The sequence below is a fragment of the Saccostrea cucullata genome, unplaced genomic scaffold (assembly GCF_032062105.1).
Source record: "Saccostrea cucullata isolate Sc308-1 unplaced genomic scaffold, CSIRO_AGI_Scuc_v1 ctg481, whole genome shotgun sequence".
NCBI lineage: Eukaryota > Metazoa > Mollusca > Bivalvia > Ostreida > Ostreidae > Saccostrea > Saccostrea cuccullata.
This window is the reverse complement of record NW_026925239.1, coordinates 222,216-242,236: the sequence shown is the minus strand read 5'-3', so window position 1 is coordinate 242,236 and position 20,021 is coordinate 222,216. Positions and strand designations below refer to the sequence as shown.

The 20,021-nt window shown below is 32.7% G+C and overlaps 2 protein-coding genes and 1 pseudogene across 2 annotated transcripts; 1 reads left to right on the top strand and 2 right to left on the bottom strand.

Moving 5' to 3' along the window:
- Positions 1-708: 708 nt before the first annotated feature.
- On the bottom strand, positions 709-3,118 carry LOC134268409 (probable serine/threonine-protein kinase kinX; annotated as a pseudogene).
- Positions 3,119-9,015: 5,897 nt separating this feature from the next.
- LOC134268407 (uncharacterized) lies at positions 9,016-11,283 on the bottom strand. Its single transcript, XM_062750651.1, has one exon. The coding sequence runs from the start codon at positions 11,281-11,283 to the stop codon at positions 9,016-9,018; it is 2,268 nt and encodes a 755-aa protein (XP_062606635.1).
- A 4,427-nt stretch (positions 11,284-15,710) lies between these two features.
- On the top strand, positions 15,711-18,123 carry LOC134268422 (tetratricopeptide repeat protein 32-like). Its single transcript, XM_062750681.1, has 3 exons — positions 15,711-15,844; positions 16,116-16,273; positions 16,499-18,123. Exons 1-3 carry the CDS (start codon positions 15,717-15,719, stop codon positions 16,624-16,626), a joined length of 414 nt encoding a protein of 137 aa, XP_062606665.1. The 5' UTR covers positions 15,711-15,716; the 3' UTR covers positions 16,627-18,123.
- Positions 18,124-20,021: the final 1,898 nt, after the last annotated feature.

Below are 20,021 nucleotides of genomic sequence, written 5' to 3'. Positions count from 1 at the left end.
GAGCTACAAATTTGTCCTTAGGTATACTCGGCACGCAAGGCCATTGAACAGTGATGGATCTTTTTTTGTGCCAACATCTACTGCAAAAGAGGACCTTGATTAATACAAACTCATCCGAAGGACCGGTCTCTCCACTTCCCACAGTGGTATTCTAACCTGCGACGTAAGGATCAACTCCTTACTTCGCGATTCTAGAGCAGACTCTCTAACCACTGTATTGCTGGAGAAGTGATTAAATTTTGATGTGTTTGGAAGAATTCCCCGCTTTTTCTTGTCGCTCCTGCTCATCCAGATGTCTCACATTGCTCTGTTATGTAAGTATTCCGAGAAAAAAATGATTTTGATATGAAAAAAAAAATCAGACAACCAATATGAAATTAAAGTTTACAATACAAGTTTAGTTTACCATAAGATTGTAAATTATAATTTTCAATTGTTTCAACGTTTTACTGTTTTACTACATTAATGAATCAAAGTATTTTTTATTACTATTATAATTTTCAAAATATTGTATTTTACTTTTCTTTAATTCGTATAGATGCAATTTTTTTTAAATCAAGTAATAATATGCACGTTTACCAATTGATGTTTGTAGTATTTTCCAGAAAATACAGGAGCATACAGTGTCAGTAGAGCTCACAACCATTAATTATTTTTTTGTTGATTCCTAAGCTCAATAACCACTGACATCAAATAAAAATCGCCTTTCCTCCTAAAAGTTTATGCTATACATTTCACTCTGAGCAATAATTTTAAACAGGAATTAATAAAATGTTAATCATAAAACTACAATGTTCTTGTTTACAGTCCATCTAGTTACTAGTTTAATTGGAAATTGCACTCCTTTTTCTAATGCTGAATAACTTTCCTAGATTCAAATTCTCTCTGCACCGTTGACCATCCGAAATATGCTTGCAGAACCTTCACGACAACAAGTTTAGCTGAACTGGCAAAATTATCATGGTTTTCAAATACAAAATCCACTATGTCTTCTAGCGTAAATTTAACAAATCGTAATGCCTGATGCTCGAACTTGTCTTTGGGACCACTGGAGAAACGATCTTTTAAATTATCCGCATTTATGCGATTTGGGGGCTGAATTCTTTCGTCTGTTAGGTCAACAAATCCACAAAGTCCCCATTCGTGGGTATCCGTTTTCAGATAAATTGTGGTCAGGCAGACTGCCTTTGCTTCTGAATCAGACAGTTCGAGGCCAAGTTCTTCACGCAGACCACGAATCGCAGTGTTGACCAGATTTACTCTCTTCAACTCGCTTTCATCCTCCTCCTCATCTTCTATTTCTTCCTTTTCCTCATCTTCTTCGTCTCCATCTTCGTTTTCTTCTGTTTTCTGTTTTTCGTTTATTTCTTGGATATCTGGGGTAGATGCACTTTCAACAGCTCCGCACGTAATAAGTCCGGGGGCAGACATCCCTGCACCTTTTGCACGCTGGGGAAAAACGAAATATTGAGGATTGCCTGGACCTTCGTTCGTTAAAATGGCGACATGTAGTCCAAATGTATTGCTGAAGTAGGGATTAACTTCTGATTTGTTTGGAAGGATTTCTCGCTTTTCTTCATCGCTCATGCCCATCCAGATGTCTCGCATTGCTCTGTGGTGTATATATTCCGACTGTTTAAAAAACATTTTCACTCTTTGTCTCTCCCTTTCTTCGTCGGGACGCGAGAATGTTAGACGTTTCAATGCCACTGTCGGATTGTTATCGATAATTTTCTTATTGGCCTGCCTTCTAAATTTCTCATAATTTTTTTTATTTTTCCTCTTTGTCCCAGTCTATGAATATGTCCCTGTAGGGAGTTTCTCTGACTTTGATGAGACAGTTTAAGTCTTTGTGTTTATATCCACATGGGCGCTTTCCAGATTTAAAATATCCGATCTGGTTCGCATCTTCTTCAGTACAAGAATCTGCAACAAAAATATCTGTCTTCTCCATGAATCCACAAGAAAATAGTTCTTTTTCATCTGCTTCTGAGTAATAGGGGTTTTTTCCTTCATAAAATCTTTTTATCACTTCCTCAGCATTTGGTCTTTCTTCCGGTCTCTCTTTCGTGCACGCTAAGATGGACTTTTCTACCACATCTTCGGAGTCTGTTATATTGTTTAGATTTGATAGTTTTGGTGAATTTGTTTATCTGATAAGCTTTCTGTTGAATATTTGGCAAACGGTTTCAGGCCGGAAATTGTGAAAAGAATAACGAGGCCGAAACAGTAAATATCGCCCCTTTTGAAAGCATTCAGGTCATGATGGAGGTTATCTTTTGCTTGGGATGATCGAAATTCTGGTGGTTCCCATCTTACATGTAATTCTATCTTATTTTCTGTGAGATTTGTACCACTGTTAGACATTACTGATCTTTTCTGTTGATTGTTGATTTGGTCGTCCTGCCATGCCAAGCCAAAATCTGCAATTTTGATAATGAATTTGTTGACATATCCCTGAATCAGGATGTTGTCTGGCTTCAAGTCCCTGTGTACGATTCCTTCTGAATGTAAGTAGCTTAGTGCACTGGCAATTTGTTTTCCAACATCCCACGCCTTTTTGAGAGACAATCCCTGTTTTTCATGACTCTTTTTTTGAACAATGTATTGGTAGAGATTTGTTGGAATGAATTCCATAACAAAAAACATATATTCTGTTTGGTTCCTCAAATAAATCCCTCAAGTCATCCTCTTCACTTTCTTCCATCAATAAACACTTTTCCAGATCCTCCTTTGAATTGATGTATCCCATACCTCTATATGCAATGATATTTTCGTGGCTAAGATAACGTAATAGCTTGTATTCATAAACTTGGTTTTCTGCTTGTTTTTTCAAAACCTTTATCGCCACCGTGGACGACTTTTTCCACGTTGATTTATATACCCTCCCAAAATTTCCTGCACCGACCTTTATCCATGGTATTTCTAGGTCTGTTAGGTGAACTTCTGATAAAGTGTGTAGGTTCTTCACTTTTTCTTTGACGGTTTTCAAGATCTTCAGAGACTTTTTTAACTCTGGAATGCTTTCCCCATGATCCTTGCATATTTTGCTTACTGTTTTGAACAATTCCTCTATGTCCTGATTAACATTTGTGTCTAAACGTTCTTCCTCTATTCTTTACACCTTAAAGAACAATAAACAGAATGATATTCAAAAGCATTATTGAATGGTTCAATACAATTTCTCTATCAAATTCACTTAGAAATCTAAGTTGAATCTCGAACTTTCATTTTTCCTTATACTTTTGAAAAAAATTACTGCACTCTCACACAGGTTATTTTTTAGAATTTAAACATACTGAAAATAGGTTTTTTTCTTTAATATCCTCATAAGTTGACGGAAAGACTATCTGACTCAGAAACCTTTTCATTAATTTGATTTACTTTTTTTTGGTTAAAATTCCCTCACAATTTAGGCAAGTTGATTGATTCTTACAACAATTAAAGAACAGATGCATGTCTTAAAACTCAATCAAAAGGAAATGGGATGTCATATTCAAGATACAGTAAAACACAAATATAAAAAAGCGTTAGCGATAGGCGACTTTGCTTTGTTATAAGAAGCAAAATTTGTTTTTTTCCGTTAAGTTTACAAAATATTTGAAAGTCATGTGGAATGAATATCAATTCTCTGTACACGACAATTCGTTATAAGCATGTTTTACTGTATAGTAAATCACCACTCAATGAAGAGTAAATACGTCCGATACGCAAAATAACTTTAAGAGGACGATCGACAAAGAACTATGTACGCTCGCTAATTCTTAATTCCTACCTTCAGTTTACTTCCTTTTCATTCAAAACAAATGACGATTAATGTAATTAAACTAGCTTGCACAAAAGAGTTTATTTGTAATTGACCGTTACTAGTTATTTTAAGTACAGCGCCAATATGTTATCCCTCCCCCTCTCCTTACTACAATATCTTTGGTATCAGTGGAGGGGTTGATTAATTTTATGTTTGTCGTTTTCCATTGACTTCTCTAAAACTCGTTTTCCACAAATTATAGTTATAACTTATAGCTCCTTCTTTTCCAATTAAGTTATGCTTTGTGAAAATTTATATGCATGTAGTTACCCATTTACATGTAGATATTGAAATTCATTCATATATGTTAACTTTTAAAAATTGACTTGGAGATAGCTAGGCGGCGAACTAATACTCCAATGTGATCTGCAGGAACCATGTGCAATAAAAATGATTGTGACTTTAACTCGATATTTACACACGACACACTATCCATTAACAATCGTCACTTAGCTTCAATTCATAAGTCAAAAGAGTTTTAATTCAGGGGCCATGGAGAAGCTAGTATTCCCTTCCGATTGTTCACACCCAGCATTTGCTTCTCGTCATGATCAGGAAATAACGGAAAAAATCTGTCGGCAATGGTATTTAAATATTGGCCTAACATTTATTATGAAAAGTGTCAGCCAGCATATGACGACCATTTAATGACAGATTGTATTTGCTAACAATTAATGTCACTGTATCGACCAAAAATCTTTTGAAATAATGACTTGGATTAAACAACATTCCTTTCTTTATTTATTAAAAAATGATTGTAGTTACCTCCCCTTCTTGACTTCACCAAACCATACTAAATAAGCTAGGTTAAAGATAACTCTTTATCTCCAACATTCATGAGCTTCCTAGTGATTTGTTCCTGGCCTCAGTCAGGGATTTGCCCCTGACCTACCGTGGGCATAAAGGGGCGCCAGACCTCTGAAAATATATCTCCCTCTGTTCCAATACCAGCAAAAATTTTTATTCTGTCCCCTGCAACTATGTGCTGGATGACAATTGCTTCATGCTTTCCACAATTTATTCAGTAATACTATATGGATTTTATACACGGAAGAAAGAAAAAGAGGAGAAAATGTGTATGAGATTGTGTATGATAAAAATAACATCAGTTGGATCATTGACGATTTTTCTATAATCAAGATTCAAAAGATTTCTGTCCTTAAAATTCAAAGATATCTGTTATTCCTGTAAAACCGTACACCTAAAGTAGAAATATTGCACTTACTTTTAAATTCCCCCTCTCTGATTCTTGAAAAATAATAGTCTTTCAGTCGAACCTTTGAACATCGTTATCTGAATTTTTTATCAACTATTCACGAGGTATATTTTACGAGGGCTATTGAACTTTTATAACATATAACAACGCTTATCAGATAATGAAATCGAATAACAATCACGTGCACAATAGTGATATGCGGAAAGAAGAAGGTACAGTTTGGGTTTTATTGTGCCCTATTAATTGAATGTTCTTAAAAAGTTATGAAAGAACTATATGCGGTATATTGCATATATTTGCCCCCACAAAAGTCAAATTTTAAAAACTTCCTGAAATGTGCTGAATTCAAGAAATTGTTTGAGAAATATAAATTAACAGAAAATATTACAGTGTCAAAGCAGTGTATTCACAATTTTTGTTTTTATGACGTCACAAACTAGTCCGATTCTATATCCTATTTCAGAAAGACGACAAAATGGACAAAATTTCAACATTTTAGCTTAAACTTTATAGAGCGCAAGTTTGTTCAGGATTAATATTGACAAATTTCATTGATTTTATCATTCTACACATTATATCAAAATATTGATCCCGAACACACATGCGCTCGGTGACTTTTACTCAAAATATCGACAAAATATGTACATTTTTCTGTAAATTTCATTAAAAAAACTGAAATTTACGTCATGTTTGTGACGGCATTGCTTACATATGGCGTCATAACTTATGAAAATATTCAGTGCTTTGAAGTCAGCATATACTTCCCTGTTTAAGAACTAAATTAATATATCTCCATCAAAGTTTGATTTAGGGGGTGAGGGGGGCAAATATTGGTTATTACCGAATAAAGTTCTTTTAACAATAGTTGAATAGATGAATATGATAAATCAATAAAGAATAGGACATGAAGAAGGACCGTTCTAGAACTATGACGTCATTAAATGGATACATTTCAAAGCTTAATGCAGAATGCCACAGAATGACTCATTTCTGTGCTTATTTTAGTTTAGAATATAGTGTCTGCCACCGTCGCCCACTTCAAATATTGGATATATTATGTAAACTGAATATGTAAACTACTTTTAAAAATCACGTATTTCTAGATCTTTGTGGTCGACGGTGGCAGAGCATGTTTTATGAAAGAAAATTCTATTGAAAAATTGATGTCTTCTGCAACATTTTAAGAAAATACGGGAATTTAAAATGCACAAGTTAATGACGTCATAATAACCATTTAGGAGGTCATGTGAGAAAAACGATGTGTATTCTTAATGCATGGAATTCCTACGAATCAGAAAGAATGATTTTTAATTTCTTAATTCTTATATATAACACTTTCATTTTTTAGACAAATAGAGGGCTTCATTTGTATTGAAACTTTACCTTGTTCTTTGAATCAAATGCCATGGAGGGCTGAACATCCTCTACCATGTGCTTCTTTTCATGATCGATAAAGGGGAAATCCTTAAAAAATTAAGAGTTAAAATAATTGCTTACCAATTTTCATGACAACCGTCAGTAAAAATTCGACTTATTGATAGATTTTATTTTCAGTAGAGGTAATATGAATGACCATAGAATTTGATTATGTAGATCTTATACCTTTGATTCATCATCTTATCTTTCAGCATCATATATAGTCTCTGAAAATATTTCAATTAAGAACACCCTCTTGTGTATCGAATTAAATGGGAGACATAAACTTCAAATGCAAGGTAAAGTAGAGTTGAGTATGCCAGGACATCAACAATAGTTGGAACATATGGGATATTTTGCATAACGGGTTTTGCATCCCTTAATTAAGCTGCAGTATATCTCCATCTCCTGTATATGGTGTTTATACCTCTCACTTGATTCAATACACAAGAGCATGCTTTACGTATGAAAAATTTCTAAAACGCGACTATTATAGTTATTGCCAGTTGATTATTAAGTTGATGAAACAAGAATATCAGCAGTATTATTTATAGTCATCACTTCTATGTCTATATCTATGTCTTATTCTATATTTAAGCTCTATGGTTGATACAATAATCTTGTCAGCAAATACAATTTATCATTAAGTCTATTGCTGGCTGAAGTTTTTTTTTTTCAAGCTAATTGTGAGGTCATTATTTACAAACTGCACTGGGGGCAACACTACATATATCATGCTGCACTTCTGACATTGTATAACATTTTTCCAAACACTAGCCATGACCTAAACGTTGTGAAACAGAAATTGCTACATTTTATATCTTAAGCTGAAAATTTTGCATATTATGAAGAGTCTTCTCGCACGCAAATAAAAGTTGGTATATAATAGTTCATTATTAGAAACATGTTAAGTTGTCATCGTTCTTACAAAATAAGTATTGATTCTAAGTTATTGGACACACAAGTCATAGAGAGGTAACAAAATATGTCAATTTTCTTATTATCATGACAATTTTCATAATTTCAAATCAATTTTGTTTTAGAAAACATAGAACACAGGCTTGTCTTTCATTCTTATTTATAAATTTCATGCACTAGTGTCATCAAGCGCGTGCTCTGTTTCTGAATTGAAAAGTGTCTTATAAACGAAATTCAGCATTTAATAAGGAAATTCGGTAAAATGTCTAACTTTATTACCCTCGTATTGCCTTTGTGATGCTGGATTCAAAACAAGCAACATTTATATATCTTATCTGTAAAAGATTACATTTTAACTGCATGTGTTTTGATTTTTTTCATGAAACAAGGGGCCAAAATCGGCCGTTACCATACCTTGTTCTTTATTCCAATTACCTTTAGTTTTAGTGTAGGATGAAAAATATCGATCTGGTAGCTTTTAGTTCACCCACATGCCGCCTCCATGCAGCTATATTATGTCATAAACTGCTAGATAACATCGTAAATTGTGTCAGATTTGATAAACTTTGGTCAAAACATTTTTTTAATTTTTTAAAATAGCCTTGTATCAAAGTACAGAAGTTAAGGTCAGACAATACGTTCCCCAAATTTCTGTTTTGTATATCTTCCTAATATATTTTTAAAAAATACAAAATTTTAATTATTTTATTATTTCTATACCTGTATCTAATTGTTTTTGAAAATTTTAAACACTAAAAATGGGATTTTGGCATACTAATTTTTTCCATAAAGGATATATAAGAAATGCCATCATCTGGTATCTCGCACAAATGCCTGGTAAGGTACCTCATTTTTTTGTGAGTAAACATGTTAAAGTAGTATTTGTTCAATGTCGAAGTCTTGGATAAAATTATATATTATTGAGGAACGTCTCATCTGTCCTTAAGTGTTATCCAATGAAGCTAATAGAAAGTTGTCAAAATGTGACAGCGAAAAACCAACTTACCAGTATTGTCAGTTCGTGCTCAATAATGTGTGCAGAATTTTTTTTTTAAAAATTGAACCGATCAGGTAAAACGCAACAATAAAATAACCTAACTGGTGGTCTCTTAAGAAGAACCTCGTTGTGATTGAATAACAAGAATATTAATGCAATTTCAATTTATTAAACAAATTTTTAAAGAAAATATAAATATTTTTTTTCAATTGTAAACAATGCAACTATGTACAGACCCCTTTACACAAGAATTATAATAAAATATGATGAATCAAACTTCACAATAATTCTACACTATCTGTTAAGGACCCTCTAAACACCAAAGGGAAAGATTTTTTGGACATTGAGAAATTCATATAGTGTGAAAAAGCATAAATATTGAGCTTATCTATCATATTTTCAACATAGGGTAGCTTGTATTAACCACCAGGAAAATGTTCAAGGACAATGGAGTGCTGATGAACAAATGTTTTGAATGTTGATTTGTTGACAAATCAATGAATAAACTGTACATTTCAATATATTTTATTCTTGATCAAAGGGCAGATTACTCTATTTGTATAAAAATACCACTAATTCAGAACTCTTTAGTGCGCAGTGTATAGAGGGCTCTTCAAAAAATTCCGAGAAAAGTTTTCTTTTTCTTTTCTAGACATCTATTCACGTAAGAGAAGTTAAACACCTAGATTCAAATTCTCTCTTCACTTTAGACCACCCAAAGTATGCTTGCAGAACTTTTACCGCAACAAGCTTAGTGGAACTAGCGAAATTTTCGTGGTTTTCAAAAATAAAATCTACCATGTCCTCTAGGGTAAATTTAACAAATCGTAAAGCTCGATACTTAAATTTGTCTTTAGGACCACTAGAGAAACGATCTTTTAAATTATCTGCACTGATTCTGTGTTCAGGCTTAATTCTTGTATCTGTAAGGTCAACGAATCCACAGAGTCCCCACTCGTGGGTATCGGTTTTCAGATAGATTGTTGTCAGACAGACTGCCTCTGCTTCTGAATCAGACAGTTCGAGGCCAAGTTCTTCACGCAGACCACGGATCGCAGTATTGACCAGATTTACTCTTTTCAACTCGCCTTCATCATTGTCTTCTATATCTTCGTTTTCCTTATCTCCTCCGTTTTCATCTTCTTTTTCTTCTGTTTTGTTTTCTTCGTTTATTTCTTGAATATCCAGGGTAGATACACTTTTAACAGCTCCACACGTAAAAGCTCCCGGAGCTGGCATCCCTGCACCCTTTGCACGCTGGGGGAAAACGAAATACTGAGGATTTCCTGCACCTTCGTTCGTCAAAATGGCAACATGTAGTCCAAATGTATTGCTGAAGTAGGGATTAACTTCTGATTTATTTGGAATGAATTCTCGCTTCTCCTCATCGCTCATACTCATCCAGATGTCTCGCATTGCTCTGTGGTGTATATATTCCGATTGTTTAAAAATCATTTTGACTCTTTGTCGCTTCCCTTCTTCGTCGGGACGCGAAAATGTTAGACTTTTCAATGCCACTGTCGGATTGTTATCAATAATTTTTTTATTGGCTTGCCTTCTGAGTTTACGGTAATTTTCTATGTATTTTTCCTCTTTGTCCCAGTCTATGAATATGTCCCTATTGGGACGTTCCCCGATTCTGATTGGACAGATCAAGTCGTGATGCTTATATCCGTTTGGTCGTTCTTTAGATTCAAAATACCCCATTTGGCTTGAATCTTCATCAGTGCAGGAATCAGCTACAAATATATCTGTTTTATCCAGGAATCCACAAGAAAAGAGCTCGCTTTCGTATTCTTCCAAATAATACGGGTTTTTTTCTCTGTAGAATCTGTTGGTGACATCCACGGCATTGGGTCTACCTTCTGGTCTCTCATTCGTGCATTCTTTGATGAATTTTCCTATAACGTCTTTTTGATCGGTTATATATATTTCTTGAATGTGTGATGTGTGTGGAAGTACTTGATCTAATAACTCCTCTGTTTCAAATTCAGCGAAAGGTTGCACACCGGAAATTATGAAGTACATTATGAGACCGAAAGAGTAAATATCGCCCTTCTTGAAAGCAATTAGATCGTAGTAAATCTCATCATTTTCTAAGGATGGTCGAAATTCTGGGGGTCCCCACCTTATATCGAAGAAGACTTCTGTAGAATTTGCATCACTATCAGTCATCATCGATTCGCACTTTTTGTGATGGTTGTCGAATCGGTTATCCTGCAATGCTAAGTTAAAGCCTGTAATTTTGATAATGAAATTGTTCACATATCCCTGTATCAATATGTTGTGCGGTATCATGTTTCTGTGCGCAATCCCCTCTGAATGTAAGTAGCATACTGCGCTGGCAATCTGCTTCCCGATGTCCCAAGCCTTTTTAAGAGACAACCCCTGTGTCTCGTGGCTCTCTCGTTGCATTATGTATCGGAATAGGTTTGTTGGAATGAACTCCATAACAAAGAACATGCATTTTCTGTTTGGTTCCTTAAATAAATCCCTCAAGTCATCCTCTTCACTTTCTTCCATCAAACACTTTTCTAGCTCCTCCTTTGAATGGATGTATCCCATTCCTCTATATGCAATGATATTTTCGTGGCTAAGATATCGCAAAAGCTTATATTCATAAACCTCGTTTTCTGCTTGTTTCTTCAAAACTTTTATTGCCACCTGGGACGATTTTTTCCACGTTGATTTATATACCCTCCCAAAATTTCCTGCACCGACCTTTATCCATGGTATTTCTAGGTCTGTTAGATGAACTTCGGATAAAGTATGTAGGTTCTTTACCTTTTCTTTGATGGATTTCAAAATCTTCATAGACTCTTTTAACTCTGGAATACTTTCTCCATGATCCTTGCATATTTTACTCACTATTTTGAGCATTTCGTCTATGTCTTGATTAACATTTGTGTCTTTGCGTTCCTCTTCCATTCTGTACACCTTAAAGGAGAATAAACGATTTAATTTTCAAAAACATAGCACAACGTCTTTACTTGTAAATTTGCAATCAAATTCACTCAGAAATCGAAGCTGAATCCCCTTCCTATTAAACTTTCCTTGGAATTATTGGACTCATTCTAATACTTTCGGAAACGATAAGTGCAATTTATACGAAAGCTTCACTTAAGTTTGCCTCTGAAAATATGTCTAAGTATTGCCCTCCGTCCCTTGCTCTAGCATCGAAAATGTATGGGTTCGTCCCGGTACTATGTGTGAATGGTCAAACCTTGAGGCTTGCAACATTGAATTTTGTAGATACATGTACAATGTAAATGTATGTACTACTAGTATGTAAATTTCCAGACGTGGAAGAGAGAAAGAAAGATAGGTGTGTATGAATGTGTACTGTAAAATCACATATTTTCGTGGGGTCAAATTTTCGAGGTTTGAGGAAAAATTATTGGTTTGTGCCCAAATTGTGGGGATTTTATTTCGTGGTTGGAAAAATTCTTGTAGTAATACATGTGTAATTTTACATTTCAAGGTAGTCATAAATTCGTGGGTCTCTTCGTACCTCGAAAACAACGAAAATTAAACCACAACGAAAATTATTGATGTTTAATGACTCTTACATGTAGATACACTCGTAAGTAAAATACATAGAATGTAATAAATAAAAATTCAATGGCCTTCGATCTTTTATGCAATTAAATCCTACTTTTGTTATAGAAATATAACACTTACTTTACGGTACTCCTACTTTCACTCTTGGAAAATATCTAGTCTTCGTTTGCACCTTGGAACATTGATATCTGATTTTTTTATCAATCATACAACAGGTGTATTTAAAACAATATGCAGCCCTTATCTGATAACAATATTGACAACAAGGATCTAGGTAAAAAAAAAGTTTAAGATATGAGTTATGATATTTTTCAGAGGCACGTCAATTTAAAAAAAAAACTGTAAAATTTTTTTAAACTTCACTAAATTCGAATATAATTTCTTGCTTTACCAGAGATCGTTTTTTTTTCTTGGGAAGGGACCATGCCACATGTACATTGTATATACAGGGTCATTTTTGAAAGAGCCGGGGAATCTGCATGGACCTTCCACTGCATCCCTGCATGCATGTTATATTGTTTTCCTTTCCATGCTGCTTTTTACAAAGAGATTATCTTTGCTAACCTCTGGATGCTATATCAGTGTCTTTTATATTTTTAATGAATTAAAAAAAAGCATTGTATTAGGTAATTTAAATCTGTTTATTTATTTATTTACTTAAGATAGTGTTTTGATAGTGTTGTAAGTAAACAGACTCCTCAGTCACGTGTCAAACATCAACTATAAATAGTTCCGTATCCGAAAAGGGTTACATTTAGAAATCAAAATTCAAAATGATACCTCTTCGTAAAATTTTGAGAATATTTTTATGACGGCCGGATTATATATGCGATTGGTATGTTTTGGTTTGTTTTAATGATTCGATTATTTTTGTTTGTTGTTGTAATTGTTGTCTTCATTAATCACGAAAGATATTCATATATATATATATATATATATATATATATATATATATATATATATATATTATATATATATATATATATATATATATATATATATATATATATATATGTATATATATTAGAAGTACTTGTTTTTCTATTAAATGTGCTTGAAATCTGTCCTGTTATTAATACATGTATATGTACACTTTTTTGAAGATGAACAACATTCTGAAAATTTACTTCTGGTAGAATTAAGCACTGTCTCTACTGGTATGAAGAAGGATATTTTTATTGTACATACACTAATGTAGACAAAAGATATACAACTGTATAATCAAGTTCGTGCATATCATTTTAACTAAATTTTTTGTTGTTGTTTTTTTTAATTCATTTTTTTTTTAAATATGAAATGAGGCAGTAGCATGGCGAACGTTCGGACAATAATTTGAATATAGTGTCATTTTGTAATTTTTGTATTCACTACCACCCAGTAAAAAAAAAAAATACTATGACAATAGGTACATATACTGTAATGTGTTATCTATTGTGTGTGTGTGTGTGTGTGTGTGTGAAGGGGAGGGGGTCATTCAAAGAATAAAATCTGAACATGACGTTCAGTTATACCTTGGAAACGGTTCGGTTCTTGCTGTAGTTTTTCCACCAAAAAAATCCCATTAATTTGAAAAAATTAAAAAGCACATTTTTTTTTATACAATTTTCAGTATAATTTATATAGCTAGTGTAGTACATGTAAATATAGTCAATAACTTTTCTTATGTGTGAATATAGGGAAAGGGGGTATATGACACTGAAATACGTACATGTACATGATCAGGTACTCGTACATTTGTAATGAAACAATTGTTCAAAAGGAACCCCAGATTTTGCTTTTAAGTTCATATATATATATATATATATATATATATATATATATATATATATATATATATATATATATATATATATATATATATATATATATATATACACGAAATGACGACTGGCATGAACGGTTATTCACATATATTCATCGTGTAAATATTATTTTATTTTGTCTAGACATCTTTATCAAATGGGTGATAAACGAATTATTATGGAACAGCGTTTAAGTGTTCATTTTATTTTTAATGTACTTGCAATAAGGCAGATTAACTATGGACTTTGTGATTTTTTTTAAGCGGTATATATATATATATATATATATATATATATATATATATATATATATATATATATATATATATATATATATATATATGCACTATAAGTCTATAATACTTTGTGCAAATTATGCCAAATGGTCGAACTGCGTACATTATTTTACATTTGAAAAAATATCTTGAGTTAAATTTCAGATAAATTTTCGTTAAAATTAAATAAAATCATATAAATAAGGATATTATTTAGTATGGCGATTAGGCGCATCCTTGGATATCAAGTTTCTTTGTAAGTGTGTGTGTGTGTGTGTGTGTGTCCATACGCGGTCCAACTCCAAAAGTATAAATTACTGAAACGGGGTGTACATTGTACTTATTTACTGTACCTTTTCTTTCGAATGATTATAAGAGTAAAAATGGAAATTCTTGATATATTAAGAATACTATAGTATAAAGATAATAGTAAATATTAATTTTTTTCATACATTTTCCCCAGAACCAGTAAGTATTAGTAATGAAAAAGATGTTCTCAAAAACCCTGCAAACGACATAAAAATCTGTGAAAATGGGCATAAAAACTCAAAGTACTGTTCGATCACGGGTGACCTTGAAGAAACCGGTTTAACAAATTCGTATATGCGGTAATATATTATAATATAAAAACAATGAACAATATAATATATATATTAAATATTAAGTATATCACTAGTCATTATAGAAATATATTGAAATGATTACCAAATGTGGACTTTTACGATGTTGTTGACATTTATGTAGCATCAACTTATTCGTCAGTACGCTGATTTGATTTGAACAATTTTAAAAAATTGATCGTATGCAGAATTTACCCACAGCTAGGCGCTTGACGTTTTTAACCTATCTCATCAAAAATTAAACAAAAACCTATACTCTAATAATATAGGATTGTTTTTTTTTTTTGTGAAGAGATTGGTTAAAAAAGTCAAGCGTTTGTGAAACAAATAATTAAAAGTTGGCGATTTTAAAAAAAATATGGTCAGCTCGTTCGTCTAAATATCTTCATGGTTTCTTTATACAAACGATAATTAAAAAAATATACTGTGTTCTTTCGAAAAACTCTATAGCAAAAATGGAAATTCTTTAATGTAAAGATAAAAACATATTTTATTTTTTTTACACTGTTCCCAGGGCTATGGTTGTAAGGTATTATAGAGATAGTTTCAAAAGCCTAAAACGATAAAAAGTTTTTGATTTCATATTACAGCATTAATATTATGGATCGTGAAGAAACAATATTGGTCTCCCGATTCGAAGTACTCAGTTCATTCTAGAAACTTAGAATTTAGTAAATGCGGGAAAATGCTGTTGACATTTCTTACCATCAAAATTTCAACTGATTTGATTTGAAAAATTTTAAATTTGATTGACGGTATGAAAAACATCATATGCAACATATTGGATTAAAAAAAATTTTTCATACTTCAAAAAAATGTGCTCGAAAGTAAAAGAGGTTTTGAGTCGGGCCGTTTTTAGTCAGTCGGTCGGAAGAGGGCAACCAATTTTTTTTAACATGTTTAAGATGGCCTCAGATTACTTTGCACATATTTTTTTTTTAAATTTTATTTGCGAGTGCTTTTGAATTTCATATAATTCCCCTACCTACCAATCCATTTATTTAAAATCCTGAGTCGGGAGAGGGCAAGCGATCTTTTTTTTTTTTTAAATACAGCCCCCCCTCCTTTTTCCAAAGAAAAAGGGAAGATAACTCGCTATAAACATGGAGGAGGCCGAGAGGATATTTACAGAAGCAAAATCTTCTGAATCAAACTCCAATAATGACAGGGCGATAGAGTTGTATACGGAATTTATAAAACAAGTAGAATCTGCTCCAAATCCAAATCTTCTGTGAGTTGACAATGACACTAATTATTTCACGATTCAAAACGGTTTAATGAAAGCAGCTCGAATTTCCTCTTTCTGTTTCCAGGTTTCTATGATTTAGGTCTATTATACGTCCTTGCTATGATCTATGCTATTGTCATTGGCTTAAAAATATAAGAAAATATAGAAAATAGTACTGGGTAGAAAACCATTAAATTATTGTTTCTTTCTTTTTTACGTTCCTGATTCGATCACAAATAGTTGATAGATCTAAACATTTATGATTTTTTTGTAGGGGTGAGAAGCTGGCCTTAGCTTACAATAACAGAGGATTTCTAAAATACAGGAGAGTCGATTTTGAGGGAGCGATCCTTGACTACACAAAGAGCGTAAATGTTAATCCAAAGTCCTGCATAACTTTCTATAACCGAGGAACTGTTTTATATAGATTAAGTAAGAGTTGTTCTCTTCTGGTGAAACTGAAAGGATCTTTGTGAACATTGTTTTATTCAATGATGTAAATTGAACTTTTTAAAATACTTCTTTTGATTTACATTTCTTTCAGGCTCTTGGACAATCATTAACAATTATGTGTTTGCCAATACCAGAGTATGCAACATATTTTCCTTGTCTACGAGTGTATTATTTGTTTTAATTTAAATTTGTATCTTTTTTTAGGTAAATTTGATGAAGCAATATCAGACATGAAGATGGCACTAAATTTAGATCCAAGCTTTGAGCCTGCACAAACAGGTCTGCATTTTGCTGAGCAGGACAGAGAAAACAAAATCAAAAGAGGGTGGTGAGGCATATGGATGGCCGTATGTTGAATGGGTTCATGCAACAGGCTCAGTTGGACATGCCCTTGTGCTATGTGGAATAAAAATTTACTTATTTATCTTAACAGACAGTTATTCAAGTTGTACAGCAAAACTTGGTTAAAACGAAGTCACAGGGACCTATAGAACTACTTCACTATATCCATAATTCGTTATAACCGTATAAAAAATTCATTCAATTTGTATAGCTGAGGATCCAAGATGACTTTGCTTTATCCATAAATTTGCAATTATAATCCATGTTCGTTCTAAACGAGTTTTGCTGTAATTGTATATCACAAATATACTCTCAGTTTCTGAATGATGACTTGATAAATATAACATGCATGTCAAATACTGTATAGCGGGGTTTTTTTTGGTGGATGTGAAATTTGGCATTTTGCCTGCTCGAAAGTATGCCAATAATTTTGGAATAATTTAGTTTAGCAGTCACAAGGTTTCATGCAGTTCTTTGCAGATAAGAATTGAGAATATATTAGCAATTAAAATTTTAGCGGGCTACTCTTAAATTGCCAAAATAAGCCAAAATTAGCCCCCTGCTAAAATAACCCACTGTACAGTAAATAAAGGTTATACAGAATAAAAGAAAATACACTGTAAAAGAAATTTTGTGCCATTAGGATTCAAATAGTTTGAAGTGGACATTTATTGAAGTGCCTGGACTCTATCAAGGCTTGAATTGCTGAAGGTTATTCACAAATATCAGATTGTCTACTGCTATTTTCAACATTCTGAGTGGCTGTTTAAGATTTTTTTCATTATAACTGTCAGTCTGGGCCCAAGGCCATAAACAGAAAACAGAGTTATGTAAATTTATAAATTATAAAATTGTCATCACATGTTTGAATTTTAAATGTTACACAATGTTTTGAGCATGTGTTAAATAAAACTGAAGATTATTAAAAAATAAAATTTTGACTGACAAGTCTGTTCTTAATTTATGGTTACTGGGCCTGGCACTCCATTCTGTAATGCTTTTGACATAGGCAGCAATGTTCCTTTGAACCCTATCTTGTTTACCTGTAACCTTTACATAGTATGCAAGTCCAATTTCTTGAGAGAAGTGAAACCTGTCTACTCTAACAAGGGAGACAAATTTTGTGTTGGAATGGACATGGTATGGATTGTACTGGCTAAGCACTAATATCTGTCAGTAAAACTGGAATAAGAGCTTTGCGTAAAAAAATATTGTGAATAAATTCCCGTGTACATGTAAACTGTCCTTGTGACAGATTAGATAGTTTTCACTGTAATTCTAAATTTGGATGCAAACTCTGTTTACATTAACACATTTAGAATATAACAAAAAATCTCTATAACTTAATATTTTAATATTCAAATAAAGGGATGCAATGAAAGTTACAACAATGTTATGTTTGCTGTCATAATCATGAAATGAATGGTCAACCATTTGAACATCTCTCACAAATCTTCCATACAGCTGATTGGCTGATAAAAATGAAATCCTAACACACACTGGTAGAGAGTGGCCCTCTCACCTGGCATCAAAAACAATCACTGAATTTGGTTAAGGAAAAGAAAACATTCTGTTGTCATGTATATATAAGTATTTGTATTATCGCCCTTCTCCTATCCTCTCTGAGCCAGCTGGCACAATGGAGCCATGGTATAATAAATGTTCACAAATAAATGATGTGGCAACTTTGCATTGTTTTACACATGGATATAAACTAGAAAACTTAGAATGCTTCTGATATATGTGCATTGTGATAGAATTATTTTCTAGGTAAATGAGAGCAATTTTCAATTGAATATGATAAACTCATTGAATTTCTCCCCTAATTTTAAAGAATAACAATATGGAAAGATATGTGTTCAAATTTTAAGAGAATCTTTGGTTTGGAATCACAAAATATTCATGACCTTACTTCCAAAAGGACTGATTAATGTGATTAATATTTAAAATTATCCTGGATGTTATTTATTTATTTTATTAAGGTTATGGACATTAAAATCATCCTAATAAACAATGACTTCCTTTGAGAAAATGCATAAAAAGGTTGTAATATATCTTGGAAATATCCATCATAGAAAAATAAATGGTTTAAAGTTTTTATATGACCAAATTATGATTTGTGATAAGGATACTTCTTTTGGTTCTCTTTTTATACATGATTCTGTAACCACACTCCCGGCATCTGATGGGATCTCGAGCTTTGATCTCATTTTCTTGGTGACACTCTGCAAAATGACAAAATCAACACTTTAAAACTCAAGCTAAAAGCAGCATAATGTACTCATCTGCCAAAATTACCTCAGATTCCATATCAAACTTAACAATGCGAAGAAAATTTGAGTGTAGCAGGAAATAAAGATATGTCTGAACACAGATTTCAATAGAATTAATGCTGTATTTACACAATAACCAAATCACTTTGAAATCGAACCCAACTGAGCCTGTGTTAGGATTACCTCCACATATATAGATCATGGTCTGTTGTTTTCTAGCATCTGATGTTTCTCTGGAATCCTTTGTTTGCTCCATGACCCTACAAAAATGAATTTTAATATTTACATGACGTAGCAATATTTATTTCCACAAATTTCAAAATTACTGTTTTTATATTCATACTTTAAATAACTTTATACTGTTACATCCATTTTGTAACCGGCTCTTACAGTACCTGTACTAAATTTTTAAGTCAAATTATCAACTAAGGAAAAAACATTTGCTTTACTGATTAAATAAAAAAAATCATTGCAAATTTGCTACATGTCTTATTTTCCTGTTTCCCAACAGATTTGATTCAAACTATTCAGGTATATAAAACAATGTTTTTGAAACATTTATGTGTGTGGGGGCTAACTTTAACATAGCTCATATACCCAAGAAGTTTGAAGTGATTCTTTTTGGTGAAATGAAGAATGTAAATAAAAAATTGTAACATGGATGTTTGGGAATGGTGATCAAAAGAGCCTATTGCCTAATTTGGCATAATATAAATAACAAAAACCGAGAGTCAGGCATCAGGAGGACTAAATTTTCTGCTTTCCGTTGCCTAAGTTTACAAACAATAAAAAAAAGAAATATCAATATCATTATGGGCAGGCAACCAGTACTAGTATAAAGGTCCCTGATATGGGGAACAAAATAGGCTTTCTTTGCAAGCCAATATATCGAATAGTGAAAGAGTTAAAACATAGACGTTTAATTAGTTTGACGGTTCATATAAAATTTTTCAATACCGCAGTAGGACAATGATGATTCAGCATGTAGCATCAATGCCATTTTAGTATGATATTTTGAGAAGTCCTGTGAGATGACTTGAAATTTCTTGCTGTAGGGCAATACACCTGTGAAATGACACGTTCAGCTTAGACAATACACTTAGTGAAGAATT